The following is a 22830-nucleotide window of genomic DNA, read 5'->3' on the forward strand; positions in this document are numbered from 1 at the left end:
CTAAAAATAGATTAATTTATCTAAACATATATTATATTTTTCATTAAACTAATTATATAATTAATTATTGATGTATAACAACTACTTATTCCTTTAAATAAAAACTATAAAATTACATAATAATATACAATATATGTGGCAATTAGTGATTTTAAATCATAAAAATTTGATAACAATTTGTGTATATCATCTATGATTTTTGTTTATTTTTTTATTAAAATAAATTAGACAATTACATTTTAAATTAAATAATCATATAATAAAAAAATTAGATATTTTTCTGCAGGTGTTATATTTTGAACTTTTAAAAATGATTAGAAATTGATAAAACTCTTAAAATCCTACACTAAAAATTTTATGACCAAAGATTTTATTTTTTAAACCAAGATACAAATGATCATAAACCATATGAATAGTAAGTCTCATTTAGTATAGATTAAAATTAAAAATATACCGTATAAAAATACATAAATATTTAAAATTTGCAGTGAACAAGTAAATTTAATATTTCAGTTTAATTTTTTCATTTATTTTTTTTATAACGATAATAAAATAGTAACTATTAAAAGTCTCATATTGAATTTTTTAGTCAATGATTTAAATTTTCTGTTATAAAAAGATACAAATGATTATAAAATCATATGAATAAGAAACTTCATTTAATAGATAGCTACATTAAATATATACTATTAATTATTTACGTTAATATCATTTAAATTTAATTATAAATCATATAAAATTGATAAAATTGATTGTTTTGAATTTTATTTACCATAAAATGATTATAAATAAATAACATTGATTATTTTTATGTATGTACTCTCACCAGTTTAATTATATATGTAACAGTTAATTGGTTCTCAATTATTCAATTATATTTTTTATTTTATTATTTCATAATATGTTAAAAATAATATATGTAATATACCCCTACACTATATTTGAGAAGTTGTTTGTACATGTGTCATCATTACAATTATTCTCAACAAAAATGATGACATGACTTAAAAGAAATATGACATGACATCGATTTAATTATGACATGTAAAATTTTTAATATTAATTTATGTTTTGGTAAGATTTCTTAAATATGGTAATGACTATTTTCTATATACGGATTCATATTTTTGGCAAAATTTCGTGATATAGTAATAACTATTAAGTTTTATATCAAAAATATCATTTTTCTACAAGTATCTATTTTGGTAAGTTTTAGAAATATGTTAATACTTATAATACAAGTATCTATTTTGGTAAGTTTTAGAAATATGTTAATACTTATAATTTTTCTATATCTATTAAAATAATATAATTGTATATATAAATAATAATTACGAATTTATTTTTTTCATCAATTTATGAATCATATTTTTATTATCAAAATAAGTGTAGTTATAACTATATATTTATCAACTTATATATGTTATTTATATTAATGTATATATTTATTAGAACTAATTTAAAATAAAAGTTAACTGAATAAAATTAATATGAATAAACTAACTCTATAATTTTTAATTATTATTATTACAATTTAAATAAAATAAAAAAATAAAAGTAAACTTGAATAAACTAGAAAAAATATATTATGGTTTTACTTCTCAACTAATAAAATTTAAACTTAAATACGAAAATTGAAAAATTGTTTATATAAAAAAATTTTAAAATTTTTTTTTAATCTGCGCATAGCTTTAAATCTCTCTCTATGCCCTAGGAAGAGATTCCAGTTCATTTGCCACTTGGAGTGCTATGTCTTCACCAATAGCTTCAAGTCTTCTCCCTAAGTCTCTCTCAAAAGCTTCTAGGTCATCCTTCGTTGCAATCTCAGTTTGCAAGTCCATTAAAGCTTCCATCATCTTCTCCTGAGATGTCATAGCGTCCAAGATCTCCTTCAGATAGTTAATAAGCTGTCAAAGAAAACATTTCACATGACTCACTAATATTGCGTATGCAAAAAAAACTTATTATAAATTTAATAGACAGGTCTTACCTGTGTCGAAATTGGAAGAACTGATGATTCACTGTAAACTTGTACCTTGTGCTCAGTATTAACTTCATCTTCATCTTGAATTGGAAGTTCAACTTCAAGCGATTCAGCTTCCTCCTTCTGCTCAGGAAGTTGATCTTCTCCAGCTTGCTCCTGCTCAATATTAATCTGTAAACATTTCACACAACTCACTAATATTGTGTATACAAAATCTTACTATAAATTGAATAAACAAGTCTTACCTGTTTCAAATTTGGAAGAAGTGATGATTCACTGTAAACTTGCTCCTTGTGCTCAGTATTAAGTTCATCTTCTTCTTTAATTGGTTCTTCGACTTTAGTTGGTTCAGCTTGCTCCTTCTGCTCAGTAACTTGATCTTCTCCAGCTTTCTCCTTCTGCTCAGGAACTTGATCTTCTCTAGCTTGCTGCTCCTTCTGCTCAGGAACTCGATCTTCCCTAGCTTGCTCATGAACTTGATTTTCTCCAGCTTGCTCCTGCTCAGTATAAATCTGAAATAGTGTATAGGTTTGGAAGTTCAGTTATTTATGCAATAAATTCAATTACTATATGTTTTTGGACTAACCTTGTCGTCAAGGTTGAGCTGCTGCTTTTGGCTCTGGAGTTTCTCTGCTCTTCTTTGTGCAGCACGCACCAATGAAAGTTGCTTGTAAGCTTTACATCCCTTTTTACCAGTAAAATAGAAGTCATACATCTTCTGGGTTGTTCTGAGTGGCTGACCAAATCTCGCGGACAAAGTCTCATGCATCTCATCGAATGAGTAACAAGCTTCAACACATTTTGACGTGGCACGAACAATAGGTTTCATGTCATCACCTTTCTTATTGTACATCTCTTCAAGTGAAACCAGAGTCTTCTGAATGAAGACTTGAACTTCAGAGTTTAGTGAACCCTGAAACAAAGCACATTTGTTATATCAGTGTTCTGACAAAACACAAAAAAAAAAAGAAGCAAAAACACGTTTTTTGAAACTAACCATTATATCGTCAACAGCTTCACAGATTTTGTCATAGTAAGTCTCTTGTAAACCTTTGATTCCAGCGAGGAGCTTCTTGTTGTTCGTGATGTTGTTTTCCATGAGAAGATTGTTCCAAATGTCACCATTTCCCAGCGTTTTCACAGTTTTAGGGTCTAGACCGTACTTGGTTACTTGGACAACAAGTAATAAGAATATATCATGACAAGATTTGCAGAACTCAAGCTGATACAGTAAAATTACAGAACACAGAGAATTAAACTGCAATAAACAAATCTAGCAAGAAAAAAACATAATCAATCAACACATAAAGTCAAGTCGAGACAAAAGCTGAAAGGAATAATTACATGTTTTGATTGGTACGTAATCTTCCTCATAAACGATAGGCTGCTTATTCTTCTGCTTAGGCTTCTGCTTCGGACCCATGGCACAGAAAGATTTCTCTTGAAACCGAGTGAAACGGACGAGAGAGAGAGAGATAGTAACTTTTTTTTTGTTAATTGAGCAACTAGAGGAAGAGAACAACAAGATTGAAATTTTAGGGTTAGCGGACAATCATGAATTAATATAATAGGCGAAGGACACCTTTTTGTAATTAATATAATGGGCCAAAAAGACTTCTTTTCTCACTGCTACTCCGACACTTCGTTTGTTTTTTGGAAGTACGACTTCTTCATTTTGAAGGTTTGCCTAACAAGATCATCAAAAGTGTCCATAATTAAAAACTAGATTGCTTAAGAAATACAGTAGTAATTAAATTAAATCAAAGATCAAGATGTCACATGCTTCTTCTGATCAAGAAGTCTCTCCCTTCTTTTTTGAGAATACTTCAATGAAAGGCGAGTGTAGGCCTTAATTCCCTCTATCTCAATAATCTGCTCATAATATACTTTGGTTCTTTCAAATGGCTGACCCAATTCATCAGCCATATCCTACTCAGTTCAGAGAGTAAAAAAGAAAGCTTAAACGCTCACCAATAAGCTACAAAGCACATGTTGTAAGAGAATGAAGCTTTCAGCTTCCAGTTTTAGCGACTTTGTAACATAGCCATTGTTGTATCTGATCTCGTAAAATAACCCCAATGAAGCTTTCAACTATAGTGAAGTCGTAAGAGAAGCCGTTATGGAAATTAGATCATGGCACTCTTTGTTGTTATAGTAGGAATCTGGATTACAAGATTCTGCATTCTTTACTTAGATGTGCGAAAAAAAGAAAGAAAAATGCTTGGATTCATATATTATTGCTTAGCATTGTTAAAAGCATAAGCATTTTTGTAGGAGCTTACATAAGACAACTTGGTATGTTTCAGCTACAAAAATATTCAAACATTGACATCGTTTCTTTCTTATCCTTCCTCTCTTGCTTTCTTTAGTTCTATATACAAACACTTTGTTGCGAGCTAAATCAAATTCTTCTCCTTGTGCATACACTTGCAGTTAGCTCTGTTCTCATTTAAAATCTGTGTAAACCAACAGAAAATATTAAAATCAATTCAACTCATACCGGTCCTTCAGATTTTTTTTTGTTCAAAATGATCAGTAGGTTACCTTATACTGTCTTTGTAAATCTTTGATGTAATCCACAGCTAAATCCAACATATCCGCAGTGTTCGTTTGCTGTTGTAACAGAACAACACCAGGATCAATGCAATAGAAAACGATTTGTTTATGATCAGTACCCATTACAATAAAGTTCAAGTAAAGCGTACCTTGTCCATATTAGGAACAAGCTCTTGTAGTTTTCTCATTCGTTCGCTTATCTTCGTTCTTCTCACCTGACAAGTGACAAAAGAATTTTGTTTTCATGTATTAGACTTTTTTTCTAGTTTCAAAACGTGTTTGTTCATGTAGCAATCATTGTTGAAATTACCCGTTCAGCAATGCTTCGAGGATGTGTGGCGCAACCACGTTTGGCTCTAATCTTACAAGGCACAGAGTCTTGTAGCTGCATATACTTATCCACTGAAACCATGTCCGAGGCTGTAGATAATGACTTTGGTAGACTCAAATGATGCGACAGTAACTGCATTCGATTCCCAGACTCTCCGTTCTGTAATAATATAATCGTAAACATCATTCAATGCTCTCCATTTTGTAATGTCTAGTACTTCCAATAACCAAAACAAACCGGTTTGGTAGTATTAAACCAAGTAGAGAACAGAGTATACCTGAAACAATTTGCCGTCATCATCCTCTGTTTCTCTTTTGAGAGAGGAAAAGTTATCAATGAAGCTGGCCGGATCATTCCAATGGCTATATTGAAAACTACTTTCAGGGGAAATTTCAGGTATCTGAGAAAGCATTCCCAGAGAAGAAGGTGGCCTTGAAGAGAGACTGTTATGGCGTCTTAACTCATTGGAACTAGATGGACTCGCTTGGTCTTCTTCCTCACCAACGTAATCCATCAAACTCCTCACTGAACCATAGCCTATAAATATGGTAGAAACCATTAAGAGAGTTTCTTGGTGGGTCACAAAGTGCCAACCTTTTATGGTTTCTCCGCGGCCTAACCCAGTTGATGATTCAGACAAGATCTTGTCTTAATGATATAAAAATTCCAAATTTTCTATTAAAAAAAAAACTAAAAAAAGACGAAAAATTATCCCTAACTTTTTTTTTATGAGAGAAACAGAGTAAAACGGGTGTTCAAAAGTAAAAACAGAGTAAAACGGGTGTTCAAAAGTAAAAACAGAGTAAAACGGTACCGTTTTGAGCGGTTAGGTTGGTGAACATCCCGGCGGGAGAGCTGCTTTGCCGGAGAAGACTTGATTCAACAGGTTTGGTGTGATGATTATTCAGAAACTGATCCAAACCAATCGTGTTCATCATCCCTTTACTATGTCTCGGATAATGCGGCGGCAAACCGAGAAACCCCGACGGCTCAGGCTGCTGCTGCTGCGGAGGAGGAGGAAGAGAGGCGGCGTATGAAACAGAGGTGTTCGTTAACGAAACAGGAGACTTAGCCTCGAATTCATTCGACCCGTTAGAGCTGGCGAATCTTGAAAGGAGCCTGTCGGAGGAGCCGCCGAGTCCACTCTTGTTGTTGTCCTCGTCTACGAAAGCGGCGAGAACAGAGCTTGGAGCTGATCGGAAGCGAAGAAGACCGGAACCGGAAGAAGGTATGTGATTCGAGTCGTAGAGATGATTGTGAGTGTTTGAATCCATTAAAGCCACGAACTTACTTTCTCTGTCTTGTCTTTTAGCTAATAGAGCTCTGTTTCGTAACGTTTAGGAAGAACAGAGTTGAGGAAACAGAGTCTTCAACGTCTAACTTTTTTATCTGGATAACACGAATTTAATCTTTTCTTTCCCTCCTCTCGTATGGTTCTAGTTGTGTCACTTGATTTGTTGTAAAGAAGAAGAAGAAGAAACAGAGAGAGAGAGCTTGTGAAGCAAAGAGAAGAACGGTGATGAACAGAGAAGAAAGAGAGATGATAAATTATTATTTATCGTCTTTTATTTTCTTCTTCTGAGTTTCTGCGTCCAACTTTAATTGCTGAAGATAGCGGCGGATCTAAAAGCATAGCAAAAAAAATTGAAGAAATAAAATAATATAAAAAAACAAAAGTACAGAGGAAGACGTCGTTTCGAGCCGCCTGTGAGGTTGGGTCACGGAAATGCCTTTTAGTTTTCTTTTTGAAAATTACATTTTTGAATGCTTTTGGGACTTTAAAATATTAAGAAAAGTTAAAAATGTATTAGTTGAAGACAGTGTAGAGTTTAAATTGAAATCCATACTTTACAAGGGAAGTTAATTACCTCCCTAATCAATATTCCCGAGTTTTTACTGGTGGACCCGTGACAATTATTTTTCTATATTTTACAAAAAGAAAAAAAATGTCTGCTGTTTTCTTTGTTGTAATACCCTACAGATAAAAATTCGTGAATTTATATATATTGTTGTTTTTCTTTGTCATCCACCGATTTAATTATATACGTCTAAAGTTATTAACATACAAACAAAATAATTGACATGTTCCAGATAATTAAATCGTTATCATGCGATTGTATTTGTAACAAAAAGAGACGATAATCACAGACTTGCTTCGTGGGTAGTCAACTTGTTGTGCTGATCCGGATCAAATGTTATCGCATTCGAATATTACGGTTTAAGATGTCTATCATTGTTGTCCCATCAGAGTACAAAAGAAAAGTCAGAAGTTAGATCTTCTCAATAATGGTTAAAACGCAAAACATCCTATAAATAGAAAGAGTTGTCGGAAGTACAGTTTGTAAATAAGAGTCAAAACTGCAACTACTTTTCCAGTAAAAAGCAAGTAACTTCTCGAATCCGACTTAGGGTTCACGGAACCTGTACAGCTTCTTCTACAAGATCGTGACGTTGATACGTTGGGAACGCCAAGTTGGTGGCGTCTAACGAGGATTGGTGGAGAACGCCTAGAATGAACGTGACATACGGTACACCTGTTTGAAGATCAGATGGAAAGTAAAAGACTTTAAATCTCATTGGTCAAACATGATACAATGACATCATAGGGTGTGAAACTATGCACCTCGTCTAAGTTTCCGTCCGCTGTTGTTATTTAGCGCACCTTATCTATAAATCTTATCTTCATTTAACTTTAATAGTTCGACTTTTTACTCAATATGTTCATCAACTATATTGTTGGACTATAAAAAAAGTAATAATATAGCAATGTTTTGGCTGTGTTTTTGTTATCTATGGAGTTCGTATTTCATTTTTATATGGGGACTACGGTTTATGTGTCTAGGGCTCGGTAGATAGATCATAGTTGGAGACTTGGAGTAGCTACACAAGTTTAAAATTTCGAGCTGTTTCTTAGTTGATCAACAAGAAGCCAAATTAGTATGCACAAGCACATGCACCTAGATATCACTATTCAAGCATAGGTAATAGACGAAGTTCTTAACGCACATAGTTTACTATGAAAATTAATATTCATCAGAATAAAACAAGAAGAAATGTCTCTGATAAAAATAAATATTCTACAAATTATCAATTTACGAAAAGAAACAAAAAAGGAGAAAATTATAAAAGCAAAGCTCGTCCGTGGATGAGAACACGTGAGATCCCAATTAGCTTTCTCTATGTTGTATAAATTTTATCAATTACAGTTTTGTATTAAAATAATATGATTCCCCGTCAGTTTATTTTTTTTCTATTTCAATATAGAAGTTTATTTAAAGATGTTTCGAAAAAAAAACTATTACATTGGTAGAAGTGGGGAATCGTGGTCCAGCTTTGGCTTTTATAATGTCAACAGGCTTAAAAAAGGGAACCTCTTTATATTAGTTTTTTAATAGGAACTTCTATATTAAGCAAGTGTTTCTCTATTTGTTTATTTAGTTTTCTCGAGTGGGCTGCTATATTTGGAAGTTATCAATCGTGCTTGGGCGAGATATGTTTTCCCATGAAAGATCTCTGTTTGCTGTTTTTTTTTTCGTTCCTCTTCTTTCAATTTTATAAAAGAAAGTAATACATACTTTTTTTTATAAAAGAAAGTACTACATACTTTTTTGTTGCGAATTAGAACAAAGGACCAACGGTGGGGGTGTGAGTGTGCGATTATGTTTGATGGTCGGACAAAATTTATATTCGATAAAGATTGGCTATATATGTAAACGCTAAAGATCGGCACATAATTTATTTCTGATTCATGTATGTGTGCATGTGTAGACTGATCCTCCATGCGCAAGAAAATGCAATCATGCAGTGGGATTATTTTCTCTCTCTTCGTTCTGTTAACTACTTCTTTGGTTACAGAGCGATGGTGTATTCATTCTTTTTTGAGAAAGTATCTTAAAACTTAATGTATTAGTAAAATGCTACATTTGTTAGACCATTTCCAATAATATATCATTTTGAGAAAAATCATTAAAAATAAGAGAAAACATTCTCCAATGGTACATTTTTTTGAGAGAAGAAATGATGCATCATTGGAAAAAGTTTTCTTTTATTTTTGAAAAAATGTTAATTTTTTATTTATAAATTTAACTTTAAAATTTTATATAACTTTGTTTTATATATAAAAGCTTAGTATTTGTTTATACTTTTAGAAAAATTCTTAATACTTTCATAATATAATTATAAGTTTATAAAAACCCATGTATCTTTTCAAGAAACTAAAACTTATATGTATATAATGAAGATTTAACTAAAATAAAATCATAGGTGGGTAAAATTTGTAAATTTTATAAATAGTAGCAATTATTTTCAAATTAATAATAAGTAGTAATAACATAATATATTTAAAATTATTTTTAAGAGGGGAAATAAAAGAAACCATTGGAACAAAATACAAATTTATTTTGAGTTTACGTTATTTTGAGAAAGAAAATTAATTAGACCATTGGAGATGTTTTAGACCGAAGCGGATGAAGGAAAATAATATTAAATTTTAAAATAATATAAAAAGAATCTAAAAATTGTAAATTATTTATGTTCGTATATTTTTGTGTTTTCGTGACTGACTCATGTTTGTTTACAACAAATCACAAAGTATAGACTGGTATTAATCTACTAAAAAGCATGGAGTGTTTTAATTATGCATCAAATCAAAACAAACAATTGGAATACATCTATAGTACATAAACCACTTGGTTATAATATAAACATTTCTTTGGTCTGTTTTGGGAAAAGAGGATATATCTATCATGCAAAGGTAAGCAGCACGTAGAGTGTACATATTCGCATTTTAATTTATATAGTTCAAAAGTTACTTTTGAACACCAATCGTTAAGACCATTTTATCAGTGGGACAAATTTTGAGTCCCTCATATTATTAAATCAGTATTAGGATAAATGGAAAGACAATTAGAAAAATTTGGTTTATTGGTGGGACTTTCATAAAGTTCTAAGGTTATTTTTTAATATTTTGATGTTTTTGTTTATTGTAAATATGTAATGAGAAATAAAAGATAAGTTAATAATTAAACCAGCCACATTAGAATTAAAAACATAAAAATTACAAACTTAAAAAAAAAAAACGTTGAAAAAAAAAAGTTGAAAAAAAAATTACAAACATCATAAATAAAAGCAAACACACAATTTATTCAATTCATAACAACTTAATAATAAGTTATTATTCTTGAAGATGTCCGAATTTATCCCATATATTTTCAATCAAATCATATTTTAATTGTCGATGAATTTGTCTATCCAGAATACTCCTCCGACGATCCATTGTATTGCCGCTGCCGAGATTTGGAGCTCTTTTGACGGTAAATGTATCTTCATCTTCTCTTTCTTGAAATTCATTTTCGTCATAGTTAGTATATGTCGATCGTCAATCATATTATGGAGTATGATACATGCTCGCATAATATTCCCCATTTTTTCTTTATCTCATAACTTTGATGGATTTTTGACAACGGCAAATCTAGATTGGAGGACTCCGAAGGCACGCTCGACATCTTTCCGCACAGCTTCTTGTTTTTTAGCAAATAATGAATTTTTCTCACCTTGTGGTAGTTTGATAGATTGAATAAAAGTCGCGCACTTCGGAAAAATACCATCCGTGAGATAATAAGCCATATTGTACTCGTTTCCGTTGACATAATAATTTACTTCTGGCGCTATTCCGTAAATAATGTCATCAAAAACAGGTGATCGATCAAGAATATTAAGATCGTTCATAGTACATGGGGCTCCAAAAAACGCGTGCCATATCCCGAGGTCCTGTGAAGCTACGGCCTCCAAAACAATAGTTGGTTTTCCGGTTCCTCGTGCAAACATTCCTCTCCAAGGGGTCGGGCAATTCTTCCACTGCCAATGCATACAGTCGATGCTTCCAATCATCCCTGGGAACCCATGTTCTTCTCCCATATAGAGTAGTCTTTCTAGATCCTCCGGTGTGGGACGTCGTAGGTACTGATCGCCAAACAAAGTGATAATTGCCTCCGTAAAATGATGCAAACATTTCCGAGCTGTCGTTTCAGCAAGTCGGACATATTCATCAACTGTATCAGCGCTACAACCATATGCCAATTGTCGAATTGCTGCCGTACATTTTTGTAGGGGTGATAGACTAGCCCGTCCGGTTGCATCTTCTTTTGGTTTAAAATACGGTGCTTCGGTGGAGAGACGATAGACAATACGCATGAACAATGATTTGTTCATTCGAAACCGTCGCCGGAATAACTTGGAAGTGTATGTTGGATTCTCGCTAAAGTAATCATTCCATAGCTTCTCGTGGCCGTCTTCCCGATTTATCTCGATAAAAACACGTTTTTTTCTCTCTTTTAGTTCTGGAAAAATGTCAGGATTCTCAAAAAATTCATCAAAAGCATAATCCATAGCATCATCTTTATGATCTTTGTGGTAATGAAAATGAGAAGAAGATGCCATTGCAAATTGATTTAAAAAAACAAAATATAGGTGAAAGGTGAGTTGGTGAAAGGGAGGAGAAGCAGTCTTGTAATTGTGAAAGATGTACACGAGCTACATATTTATAGAGACCGAATGGGAGGAGAAAAGGTCTTCTAATAATTGTTTGTATCATGTGAATACTTCTTTGTATCATGTGATTTTCCATTGTCTTCTATCTACTTGTGATACTAGTTTGTATCATGTGAAACATCTTGTGACTTGTAAAACATCTTGTGACTACTTCTTTGTATCATGTGATTTTCCATTGTCTTCATTCTACTTGTGATACTTTGTATCATGTAAAACGACTTGTGACTTAACATCTTCTGACTTATTATATCTTGTGACTTACTTGTCAAATAACTTGTGACTTATTATCTTGTGACTTACTAGTCTTTCTTGATAACATCTTGTGACTTAACATCAAATAACTTGTGAAGCAAAACAATGAACAATAAACAATAACAAGTTACACGAGCAAATAACAAGTCTGAGGGAAACAAGTGAAACAAAACAAGAACAATACAAGTCTTTCTTGATACGGTCTGATTACATCATGAGCAATAAACAAGTCAGAGGGAAACCTATTACAACCAAAGCCATAAATGGCGGGATTACAACAACAGCATTCACTTAAACACGATCACCAAACCTATTACAACCAAAAGTACGAGCATTACACCAACAAACACTTCGAACCCATCGATCAAACTTGATTTCTTCTTCGCTAAGTCAGAAACTAACTTCTCTAGATTCTGAACCTTCTCGTCAGTATCATAGGTGTTGAGAAAGTTCAGATTATCTACCTTTTCTTCCAACAGAAGTATGCGTTTGTCTGTGGCACTCATCTCCTCCATCACCGCGACGTCCCACCATTTCCAGATGTGGCATTCACCATCGTCAACATTCTGGCAAGTGTAGTATCTCCTCCCTGGGTCGTTTCTGGTGTATGATGTTGCTAAAAGGGGTTCGCCATCACAGTAACAAGTCTGAGGGAATCCAAACTCCACCTCAGGCTGTGGAGGATAACGAGCCGTCTCGCCATATTGGAGGATTAGCTCTTCTTGCTCACGACGACTAAGCTCTTCTTGGTCACGACGAATAAGCTCTTCGTAGATCAACTCTTCTTGGTCACAAGGACTAAGCTCATCTTGGTCACTAGTGTCACCGTAGTCATCCGAGAGTGAAGGCTGGCTGTAACTGTGTAGGCCCATTGAGATTAAACCTGCAAAACAATTAAAAACAAGAAGCTTATTAACTATATACAGAGAGAAGTCTTACTATATTAACTATATACAAATAAGGAGCTTATTAGCAAACAGAAAACATTTTTATAAATAAGCAGGAACACAAGTACAAGTCGGGGAACAGAAATACAGAAGCATAAACTAGAAACAGAAATACATTCATTTAACTAGGAAGCATAAACTAGGAAGCAGATAACACAGAGATACATTCATTTAACAGAGAGTGTCCAGTATGGCGAGTAGCTTATCCTTCACCACTTCTTCAGCCTCAGTTAGTGGTTCCTTTTTGGCTAACAGAGTGTCTAGTATGGCGAGCTTAGACAATCTCTCCTTCCTCTCCAAATCCTCCTTCTTCATCTCCCAAATGCTCGCATAGTCAGCCACAGACTTGCCTTTTCCTCCAAACCTTCTAGCCTTTGCAGCCTTGATACCTTCAGGGCGGACGTCATGATCAGCAGCAGTGGTGTTTGTACTTTCGGAAGGAGTCTCACAAGCTTTACGCTTAGAACTACCACTAGGTTTAGGAGTGTTGAGGGTACGCCACTTCTGCTCATACCTCAACATACACCACTCATGCTCTAGAGTAAATTTCTTGTTGTTGTTAGTGTAGTAGATGTCGTGCGCCAGCTTGAGAACATCAAGGTCACTCTGACCAGAGCTGATCTGTCTCTCTGCTGCGGCATGTGCAGCACAGAACTTGTTAGTGAAATCATTAATCTTGTGCCATCTCTGCTTGATATTTAGCTCACCTCTTCCTGCACCCTGAGCTCTACCATGCGGACTTGAAGCATAGTAATCACCAACTCGAGCCCAGAAGGTCCCTGACTTTTGTGAGTTTCCAACTATCGGATCCTTTGAAGTGTTTATCCAGGCGCTGATTATCACCTCGTCATCAGCTGGCGTCCACTTCTTTCTCTCCCTAGAGGGCAATGGTGTCGCGGTTTGTTGGGAACTGTATGGCGGGATCTCAGATGCTCCAAAGTTCACACTATCACTATCTTGATAACTTTCATAACGAAAGTTCTGGCTGTTAAGGAGGCCGACTAAACTAGGAGACTGACTAGACTGACTATATGGATTCAATGGATTCCTTGAATCCATAGCGATTAGAAGACAAAGAAGAGGGGAAGAGAGGAAATGATGTTGTGTTTTAATCAAACAAGAGTGAAAGAAGATGAATTAGATGTGTAAAACAATGAAAGGTTGTTGTGTTTTAATAGGTGAAAATGTTCAAAGTAATTAAAGTAACCATCTTAAAGAGGTAACCATAAACTACCAGGGTCTAATCAAACTTATTACTGTCATAACTTCTATGCGAACTAGAACCAAACTACAAACAAGAGACTTCTATTCAAACTTGAAGCGAACTACAAACAAGAGACTTCTATGCTAACTAGAACCAAACTACAAACAAGAAACTTATATTCGAACTTCTATACTAAACACAGTACAGCTTCTTATCTTAAATGTCCACACCTACTTATCAGTATAGTTATTGCAAAATGCTTACACATAAACATCTCAAATTAAGTCTATTAACCACACTTTGAGTTACACTTCATCTTAAATGTCCACACATACTTTTCAGTTTACATATCAGTTTACTAATAATAAATCAAGTCAATTACGAACCCATTATTTACTCAAATGAACATATAAATGGCTTTATAACTCTAATGGCATTACGAGTCCATTGTTTACTCAAATCAAGTCAATTATGAACCCAGTAAACTACTCAACTAAATGGCTTTATAACACTAATGAACAAATAAATGAATCCAAATGAACACATACAATCAGTATACAATGAATTACTCTACTAAATGGCTTTATAACTCTAACGGCTTTACTCAATTCAGTCACCAACCATACAATTCAATCAGTATACAATGAATAACTCTAATGGCTTTACTAAATGGCTTTATAACTCTAATGAACCCATAAACACGTTTTACTCCAATCAGTATACAATCACTTTCAAAGTCAAATACGTTTGGAGAACCATACAATTTAATCAGTATACAATAACCCATAAACACGTTTCACTCACCAACCATACAATTCAATCATCTATAAACATGTTTGGAGAACAGAGAAAGAAGACAAACCTGGTTTCGATTCGATGAGGAGAAGATGCTTTGAACGGACTCTCTGCTACAAATCGCCGTCGACAGACAGAGAGGATAGGGAGAGGATGAGAATCGACAGAGAAGGAACGAGTACCGGCTATAGTTTCGATTTGGCGGAGAGGATTCGGATTAAAAGAGAGATCGGACTCGATTGGTTCTCCACATCGGTGCTCACGAAATCGCCATCGAAAGTGAGAGAGGGGAGACGATGAGAATGACGGAGAGACCAAAGCGAAAGAAAGTCTACACCTTTTGGTTTTCCTCTGGTGTCGTGACACGTGCTTCCAAGGACGCATTAAGAAAAGTTCTTAATTAGTTAACGTCCTTCTATTTTTCATGTCTTTTTTATTTATTTTTCATCCCTTAAATGCTAAGAACCGTGTAAAGTTTTACCGATAAAGATGGTCTAATATTCATTATCTTATACTGTGTGATACAAAATTCTAGATGGGGGATACAGAATATGAAGCCCATGACACAACACAACACAACACAACACAACACAACCAAATGCTCTTCCTTTAGACACAAGTAACATGTGATGATAAACAGAGAGACACTTGATCCGGAAATTAAACCCAAAACCCTTCATTTAAGCTTGCCACAAAAAACTACAAAATATCACTCTGTGCTCACTCATCTAATGAAGGTTTACACCGATTTGATTCGACCTAAACTATCAGACACAGATCTCATCCTAGGACGCATCTCTGGATCCATATCCGTGCAGTTCAAAGCGACACGAATGGCTGCGACAGCTTGCCTATCAGCTGCTAACTCATGTTGTAGAAGCTTCGGGTCTAAGATCTCAGCCAACGATCGCCCTTCCTTGTGCCACTTCCTCACAACACTAACGAGTTCCTCTCCTTCGTTCTCAGAGGAGGAGCCATCAGGTAAACGACCGGTCAACAACTCCAACAGAATCACACCAAACGAATAAACATCGCATTTCTGAGATGGTTTGTAACCAGAAGAAGCTCGTGCTTCGGGTGCAAGGTAAGCAGCTTGGGGAGCTGGGAGTCTTGTCGCGAAGCTTTGCACGTTGTTGGTGGACAGTGAATGATCTGGTAGTTTGGGATAACCCTGAACCAGACGTGTGAGACCGAAGCCTGAGATGTGAGGAAGTAGCTCATCATCTAACAGGATTTTGCTTGATTTTAGGTTGCTGTGTACATACTTTCTTGAACTGTATTCATGTATATACGTCAAACCTCGTGCAGTCCCTTGCGCTATGTGTAACCTCTCAGCCCAAGAGAGTGGAGCCCGTGTATTCGAAGGCCCACCTACAAAACAAAACAAAAACACACACAGTCAAGTCAACTTTGTGTCCTAATCTAACACATCTGATTACAAAATCAAACATATCACATGCATACCAGCGTACCATACTGAAAATCACATTTAGGTCACATTAAATACTCTCATAAGTATACCTAAGCGAATAATGTTTTATCATTAAAAAAAGGACCACACTACGTTACTTAATCTATTACATGAACTCCCTAGAGAACCAAATCTGTTTTTATTTTATTTTCTGGCAGATATAGTCCCCATGCTTGTCCTCTATATCTACTGATTCAAGTTTCAACACATGTAAACCAAGAACGCTTTAAACAAAGGAGAAGAATCCAAAATTAGTCAGTAGTCACTATACCACAGTCACACACAGAAACTAAAATCTCTGCACTTTCAGGCAAAAACCATGGACTCTAGTTTCAACAATTGTGTTCAAGACATGTTAACCAGTAATGCTTTAAATAGTAAAACAACAAGGAGAAGAAGCCAACATTAGTCACTATACACAAATGTCCACAGTCACACAGAACAAAAAAAGCTCTGCACTTTCAGACCAAAGAGCATAGACTCCCACAAAATAGTTATGTTCAAATAAACCTGATAATTAACCGTTTGTTAATGCAGATTTAGTATTGAAGTTGTTAAACTTAATAAGAAAGATTAGTATTTTTTACCATGCAAAGCAGAGTACAAGCTGCCACTGCTAATGAAATCAGTAATGAGAAGCTTCTCATCCTCTGCATAGTAATAAGCTCTCAGCCTAACAATGTTAGGGTGGTTGATCCTACCGATGTTCTCCACTTCGTTCACGAACTCCTTAAACCGCCACGTGGCGTTACCGTCGCTGAGCCGTCTAACGGCGACGACGACAGAAGAGGAGGAGGAGGAGGATGGTTCCGCCGCCACGACTCTGTACACGATCCCGCTCCTGCCCTTGCCCATCACGTAAGCCGAAGCTCTCAGCAAATCCTCAAGGTCCAGCTCGAACCCTTCGTCAAAGGCTACAAATTTACCTTCTTGCCCTTCTTCATCAAACTCTCTAACCACCGTCTCTGTTTTGTACACGGCGGAGCTCTGTTTTCTCCGGATCAGCCATACCGATAGAGAAACCGCTCCGATGACGACGGAAACTCCTGATATCAATGAGACCGTTACAGAACCGGTTGTCTGCTTCTCATGTCCCTCTTCCTTGCCGATCACGCTAGGGTTAGGTTTCTGGAGTTCTTGAGTGCCTTCCGGCTTCACAGCGACGAGGTTAGGGATCTCGAGCTCTTGACACGGCGTCTGCAGCGGGAAGCCGCAGAGATGGGAGTTTCCGGCGAATGCCATCGGTCCTTGGTTCAGCAGAGAACCCACCTGAGGTACTTTTCCGGCGAGGTTGTTGTGGCTGAGATCCAAGGTGACGTGGAGAGGTAACCGACCGTACGAAGGTGGAATCTCGCCGGTGAATCGGTTAAACGAGAGGTTTAGTGTTCCGGCGAGGCTTTCGAGTTCGGCGAGTGACTCGGGAAGTGAGCCGTTGAGACGGTTAGAGGATAGATCGAGATGGTTTAGTGATTTTAAGTGGCGGATTTGGTCTGGGATTGGACCGGAGAGTGAGTTGTGTGAGAGATCGATGTACCGGAGGTTAGTTGGTTCGAAGAGACGAACCGGTACCGGTTTGGAGAAATTGTTGTGAGCTAGATCGAGCCGGTTAAGCGTGTCGAGTAAACCGAGTTCTGATGGAATGTAACCGGAGAGGCTTTTTCCAAAGAGGTTAAGTGATGTGACTCTACCGTTTGTACAGACGATTCCCGACCAATGGCAGGGAGTTGTGTCGGATTCAGACCACTGGTTCATCACTCTGGTCGGGTCGTTGTCGACGGCGGATTTGAGAGCGAGAAGAGACAAACCGTCGGAGTTCAGAGAAGAACAAAAGCTCATGCAGAGAGAGATGGAAGAAACAAGAAGTGGTAGAATCCAACGCAACTTCATTTTCTTGAAAATGTTTTTCTTTGATTCGTATAGTGATGCAACGAGAAGTTGCAGAGAAAAAGAGGATCAACAGTGAAGAAGAAGGTTAGATTCCTTTATGTGGTTGCATACTTGCATTGTAGCAACGTGGAGTAAAGTAGTCATGATCACAGATTTTGAATTTCTTGAGCGCATGATTATGGTTTGAAATTAAATAATTTTATATAGTTTTAAATATATTATATGGTATTGGGATTTGCCTTTTTGGTTTCTTATGATTCTTTAATTTTATAAATTGTTAGTAGTTTGTTAATTGAATAATGCAAGTGGGATCATGTTTGAAGTTTTGTCCGCGTCGATGATAAATAGGATCGTTGGATGTACAGTATAGGATAAAAAGACAAGGAAAAGTCTAGCATATAGTTTACTACTTTTAGAGAGATATTTTTGAATTTTAGATTGCGAATCTTCAAACTGTAATGATTTGAATAAATATGTAAGAGATTAGAATATACAATCAGAAAAGGATGCATAATACATCTGTATCAAATTATCAATGGACAATAGTGTATAGTAAGCAATCTATCTGAATAAATATTTGTTTTTTTACAAGTTATCCCTCTTGTTTTGTGTTTGCCATTAGTTATCTTAAATGTATAGAATCTTAACACATGTAGAACATCTTGAGCCATGAAACAATTGTACAGTCCTACTGAACCTATAACTACCTTACTATACTATATCAGTTCAGTACTTTAAAAACATAAGCACATGTTAGATAAAAATTGAAACTAATCGAGCCCGAGTGGTTATCTTATCACGAAGGGTGACGTTTTTATATAAGTACATGTGCTGACGTTTTAGATTTTATTCAAATTAAAGGAAGGAAGAGACTGATAGACGATAATTGATTGTGTCAGATCAATTTCTTAACCAACCGACAAAAGTCACCAGGGGAACATGCATTTGCAAGATGCCACTCTACGGGTCCTTTCGTAATTAACTAGTCTGAAGAATCAAGAGTTCCCGTTTAATGCAGCTAGATTCATACATTGTGCTTGGGCCGACGTTAACGAAAAAGGTCAAACATATTATCTACTAGAAACATTGCCATTGTGACTCTAGTTATGAATTCCTTGACATCAGTTTCAGATTACTAGCATGTGTCAAAATGAGTTATAGTTCATGAATTGGATCTTCTCAACCTGTCATGAATAGAAACTCTAACTTTTAAGTTTTTTCTTTTAAGAAATGAATTCAATGATCCGAGTTTAGATTAGATCATAAGATATGTGAACGATTTTTAATGAATATGAGTTAATTCGTGAGTTTTATCGTTTTTATATTTTATAAATATAGATAAATGACTTTTATATTTATTATGTAAAAAAATATAGTTTCTATACAAATCATATTTATCTTCCAAAATTAAAATATAAAATATTGATATTGATAAAGAGCTTAAAGATAAATCATCTCAAAACTCTTATGTGAAATAGATAAAGATGAACCATCTCATATATTTTTGGATAGCTGATTTAGCTTGATTTAATATATTATTAGGTTGGTTTTATGCAAAATGTAATATTAACATTTTTGGATTTTTAATATTTAAATTTTAAATCATATTATAAAATTATTCTAAAATTAATTATTAATTACTTTAATTTTTTTTATTTTTATATGTGATCACGAATTAGCCTACTCATTATCTAGATAATGATCTGAATTTGGATTTACATATTAAAACACATATAATTAACGAACCAAACTGAACTGGTTCGTGAAAGTCTCAAACTCAATATAAACTGAATTAAGCTAACTCATTTTGACAACTCATACTATATATTCATAAGTCATATTCATGCCGGATCTAAGTTATCTCTGGGAAGGGGGCAGATACCCCACAAAAATCTAGAAATAAATCTATTTTATCAGCTTTTAAAAAATCTATTTGATTAATATTAAATTTTTTGTAGCATAGTTGGTTTCAATTATTTGTATTTAACATTTTGTACTCTTAGACAAAGAGAGAATTGGATTCATCTTCTTTTATTCCTTGAATTATATTAAAAATCATTCTAATATTTTATTTTACATATATATCCTTCATATATAAAATAATAATATTTATTGATTAATTAAATTTTTATTTTTAATATGTCCCCCTCAAATATTTATCTTTTGATTCTCTAGTGAAAATAAAATTGTTGGTGTTATTCAAAACTAACGCTCATGCAAAATAACTCGACCACAAACAAATCTAAAGAACTAACATAGAGATTACACAAACGGGCTTAACTTGGAATTTGTAAACATTTTATTTGAAAATGTAAGTCTACAATTCAAAATATTGTGATTTGGGACACAAAAGGGCTTAACTTGGAATTTGTAAACCCGTAAAATATAAACTGGTACAAAGCAACATATAATAATACATGAAAAATGTTTTGTGTATAATAATACTGTATGTGATTTAACTTGGAATTTATTTATTTCTATATTATATATTTACTTATAAAAATATTTTGAAATAACAAAAATTTAAAACTATCTATTATTCAGATAGATGTTTAAAGTGGTTTTTTTATTTCTTATATTGTATATATACTTATTCTAATATTTTTTATATCAGTGGTAATATTACGATAAATATTTAATTTAATACTTCTATTTTTTATATTGTATATATACTTATTATTTATTTTATTATAATATTACGATAGATGTTTAATGTAATATTCTTATTTCTTATATTCTATATTTACTTGCTGTTTATTTTATCGTACATTTCTAGATAATTTTTTTATTTATTTTTCCATTCCTGATATTGCATATTTACTTATTGATTATTTTTTCCTGTGTTGTACATTTATTTATTCTATTTGTTTTATATCAAATGATAATATTATGTAGATGTTTAATGTAATATTTCCATTTTTTATATTATATATTTACTTAATGCTTAGTTTTTATTATATTGTATATTTACTTATTCTAATATTAGGATAAATGTATCATATAATATTATATTTGTTATATTGTATATTTACTTATTATTTATTTTACTATATATTTGTTATATTGTATATTTACTTATTATTTATCTTAGATAGATGTATAATTTAATTTTTCTATTTCTTGTATTGTATATTTATTTATTTTTATTTTTTCTTATATTGTATAATTACATATTCTTATTATTTTGTTTTATATCATATTGTAATATTACGATAAATGTTTAATGTAATATTTCAATTTATTATATTGTGTATTTATTTATTATTTATTTTATTATACTTTTTCAGATAGATGTTTAATGTATTATTCTATTTCTTTTATTGATATGATTTATTTTCTTATTCTAATATTATAATAGATGTTTAATTTAATATTTTATTTCTTATATTGTATATTTATTTATTTTATTATAATTTTTTCAGATAGATATTTTTTATTGTTTATCGCTTATTTTTTTCTTATATTTTATATTTACTTATTCTCATTTTTGCTTTTATATCAAATGAGAATATTACCTTAGATGTTTGATGTTATATTTTTATTTCTTATATTGTATATTTACTTAGTTTTTTATATTGTATATTTACATATTATAATATTACGATAAATCCTTAACATAATATTATTTATTTCTCATATTGTATATATAGCTAATATTTATTTTACTATACATTTTTCACATAGATGTTTAACATTTTTTTTTCATTTCTTAATTGTATATTTACTTATTTTTATTTATTTTTATTGTATATTTACTTATGTTATTTTTTTTGTTTTTATATCAAGTGATAATATTGCAATAGATGTTTAATGTAATATTTCTACTTCTTATATTGTATATTTACTGATTATTTGTTTTCTTTATATTGTTTATTTAATTTTTCATCGGAATATTATGATTTGATATAAAATCAAAACTTTCATTTTATTAGTAAGATTTCCAATCAAGGTTTCACACAGTAATCATACGTCTTTCTGGTATAGTTGTAGTAACAGACGCGTTATTATCTAATACAAGAATATGAAGAGAGAACCTATGTTGATATTTTTTTTTTCTTTTTTCCTTTTGGCTGCTTTTCACTCTACGGTGATATAGAACCTCCAACACCATATCCGGTAAGAACCCTAGCTTCACGGATCCTCTCCAACTCACATTATGTCGTAAATGCTTGGCCTCTCGAGATATCTCCGGTACGGGACACAAATGTTGTTGGATGTGTGATGAGTTCATGTCCAAACTTTTTATTATCTGATTAGTACGATATTTTATTTACTTTGAATTTTAAGGATTGACCGGTATAGATTTATTTTTGGTTTTATTTTCAAAAGAGTTCGTACTAATTAGAATTGAACATTTTTCTATATATTAAACTTTTCGGTCTAATTTCCAATGTGATATTTATATTGCATCTCTCAAGTGCATAGTATAGACCTCTTATGAAAGCCACAATCTTTCATATGCGATCTCCTTTCAGACAGTGTGTAGAAACGTTGTACGTACACAGAAGCCAAAGGCATCAAAAATCTTCTAGAGCTCTGAATCCTTTGGCTTCTCCTTCTTCATTTCATTAATCATCTCCTTCCTGAAACTTTCTGCGCTCTTCTCCATTTGCTCCTGTCATATTGTTTCAAGAAATTACACATATTCTGTTAAAATATAGTCAAGAAAAAAAAGAAACTGAACAAGCAATAAGTGGTGTTAAACATGAAGACTTATTACATAATAAACAATTTTCAAAGATGAAGAGAAAATCCTGAGAAAATTAGAAGAGAGAAAAATTTTTATTGGAGACATAAGAGTGTGGCTCCGATCTTCTGATGATGTGAGCGAAAGTGACGAAATGGGAATCTACG

At 33.3% G+C, this 22830-nt stretch overlaps 4 protein-coding genes across 7 annotated transcripts; all 4 read right to left on the reverse strand.

Annotated features, from left to right (window-relative positions):
• Positions 1-1661: 1661 nt before the first annotated feature.
• Positions 1662-3549, reverse strand: LOC130510769 (uncharacterized). 4 transcript variants are annotated; one of them, XM_057007388.1, is made up of 6 exons: positions 3329-3549; positions 2982-3154; positions 2571-2897; positions 2230-2481; positions 1991-2155; positions 1662-1907 (listed from the first exon to the last, which is right to left on the reverse strand). In XM_057007388.1, the coding sequence occupies exons 1-6, from the start codon at positions 3405-3407 to the stop codon at positions 1704-1706; spliced, it is 1200 nt and encodes a 399-aa protein (XP_056863368.1). In that variant the 5' UTR covers positions 3408-3549; the 3' UTR covers positions 1662-1703. The 4 variants fall into 4 exon arrangements, with proteins under 4 accessions (XP_056863368.1, XP_056863367.1, XP_056863369.1 ...); XM_057007387.1 differs by having other exon boundaries at positions 1663-1907; positions 1991-2140; positions 2230-2496; positions 3329-3548; XM_057007389.1 differs by having other exon boundaries at positions 1663-1907; positions 2036-2155; positions 2230-2496; positions 3329-3548.
• Positions 3550-4190: 641 nt separating this feature from the next.
• On the reverse strand, positions 4191-6421 carry LOC108851319 (transcription factor bHLH130). Its single transcript, XM_018624728.2, has 6 exons — positions 5686-6421; positions 5149-5408; positions 4851-5030; positions 4690-4755; positions 4529-4597; positions 4191-4440 (listed from the first exon to the last, which is right to left on the reverse strand). The coding sequence occupies exons 1-6, from the start codon at positions 6143-6145 to the stop codon at positions 4381-4383; spliced, it is 1095 nt and encodes a 364-aa protein (XP_018480230.1). The 5' UTR covers positions 6146-6421; the 3' UTR covers positions 4191-4380.
• Positions 6422-10307: 3886 nt separating this feature from the next.
• LOC108851038 (uncharacterized) lies at positions 10308-11309 on the reverse strand. The gene has a single exon (XM_018624473.1). The coding sequence runs from the start codon at positions 11307-11309 to the stop codon at positions 10308-10310; it is 1002 nt and encodes a 333-aa protein (XP_018479975.1).
• A 3900-nt stretch (positions 11310-15209) lies between these two features.
• LOC108848593 (receptor protein kinase-like protein ZAR1) lies at positions 15210-18159 on the reverse strand. The gene is made up of 2 exons (XM_018621989.2): positions 16677-18159; positions 15210-15989 (listed from the first exon to the last, which is right to left on the reverse strand). Exons 1-2 carry the CDS (start codon positions 17974-17976, stop codon positions 15358-15360), a joined length of 1932 nt encoding a protein of 643 aa, XP_018477491.1. The 5' UTR covers positions 17977-18159; the 3' UTR covers positions 15210-15357.
• Between the last annotated feature and the right edge of the window lie 4671 nt (positions 18160-22830).

This window comes from Raphanus sativus, chromosome 4 (genome assembly GCF_000801105.2).
Source record: "Raphanus sativus cultivar WK10039 chromosome 4, ASM80110v3, whole genome shotgun sequence".
NCBI classification, from domain to species: Eukaryota; Viridiplantae; Streptophyta; class Magnoliopsida; order Brassicales; family Brassicaceae; genus Raphanus; species Raphanus sativus.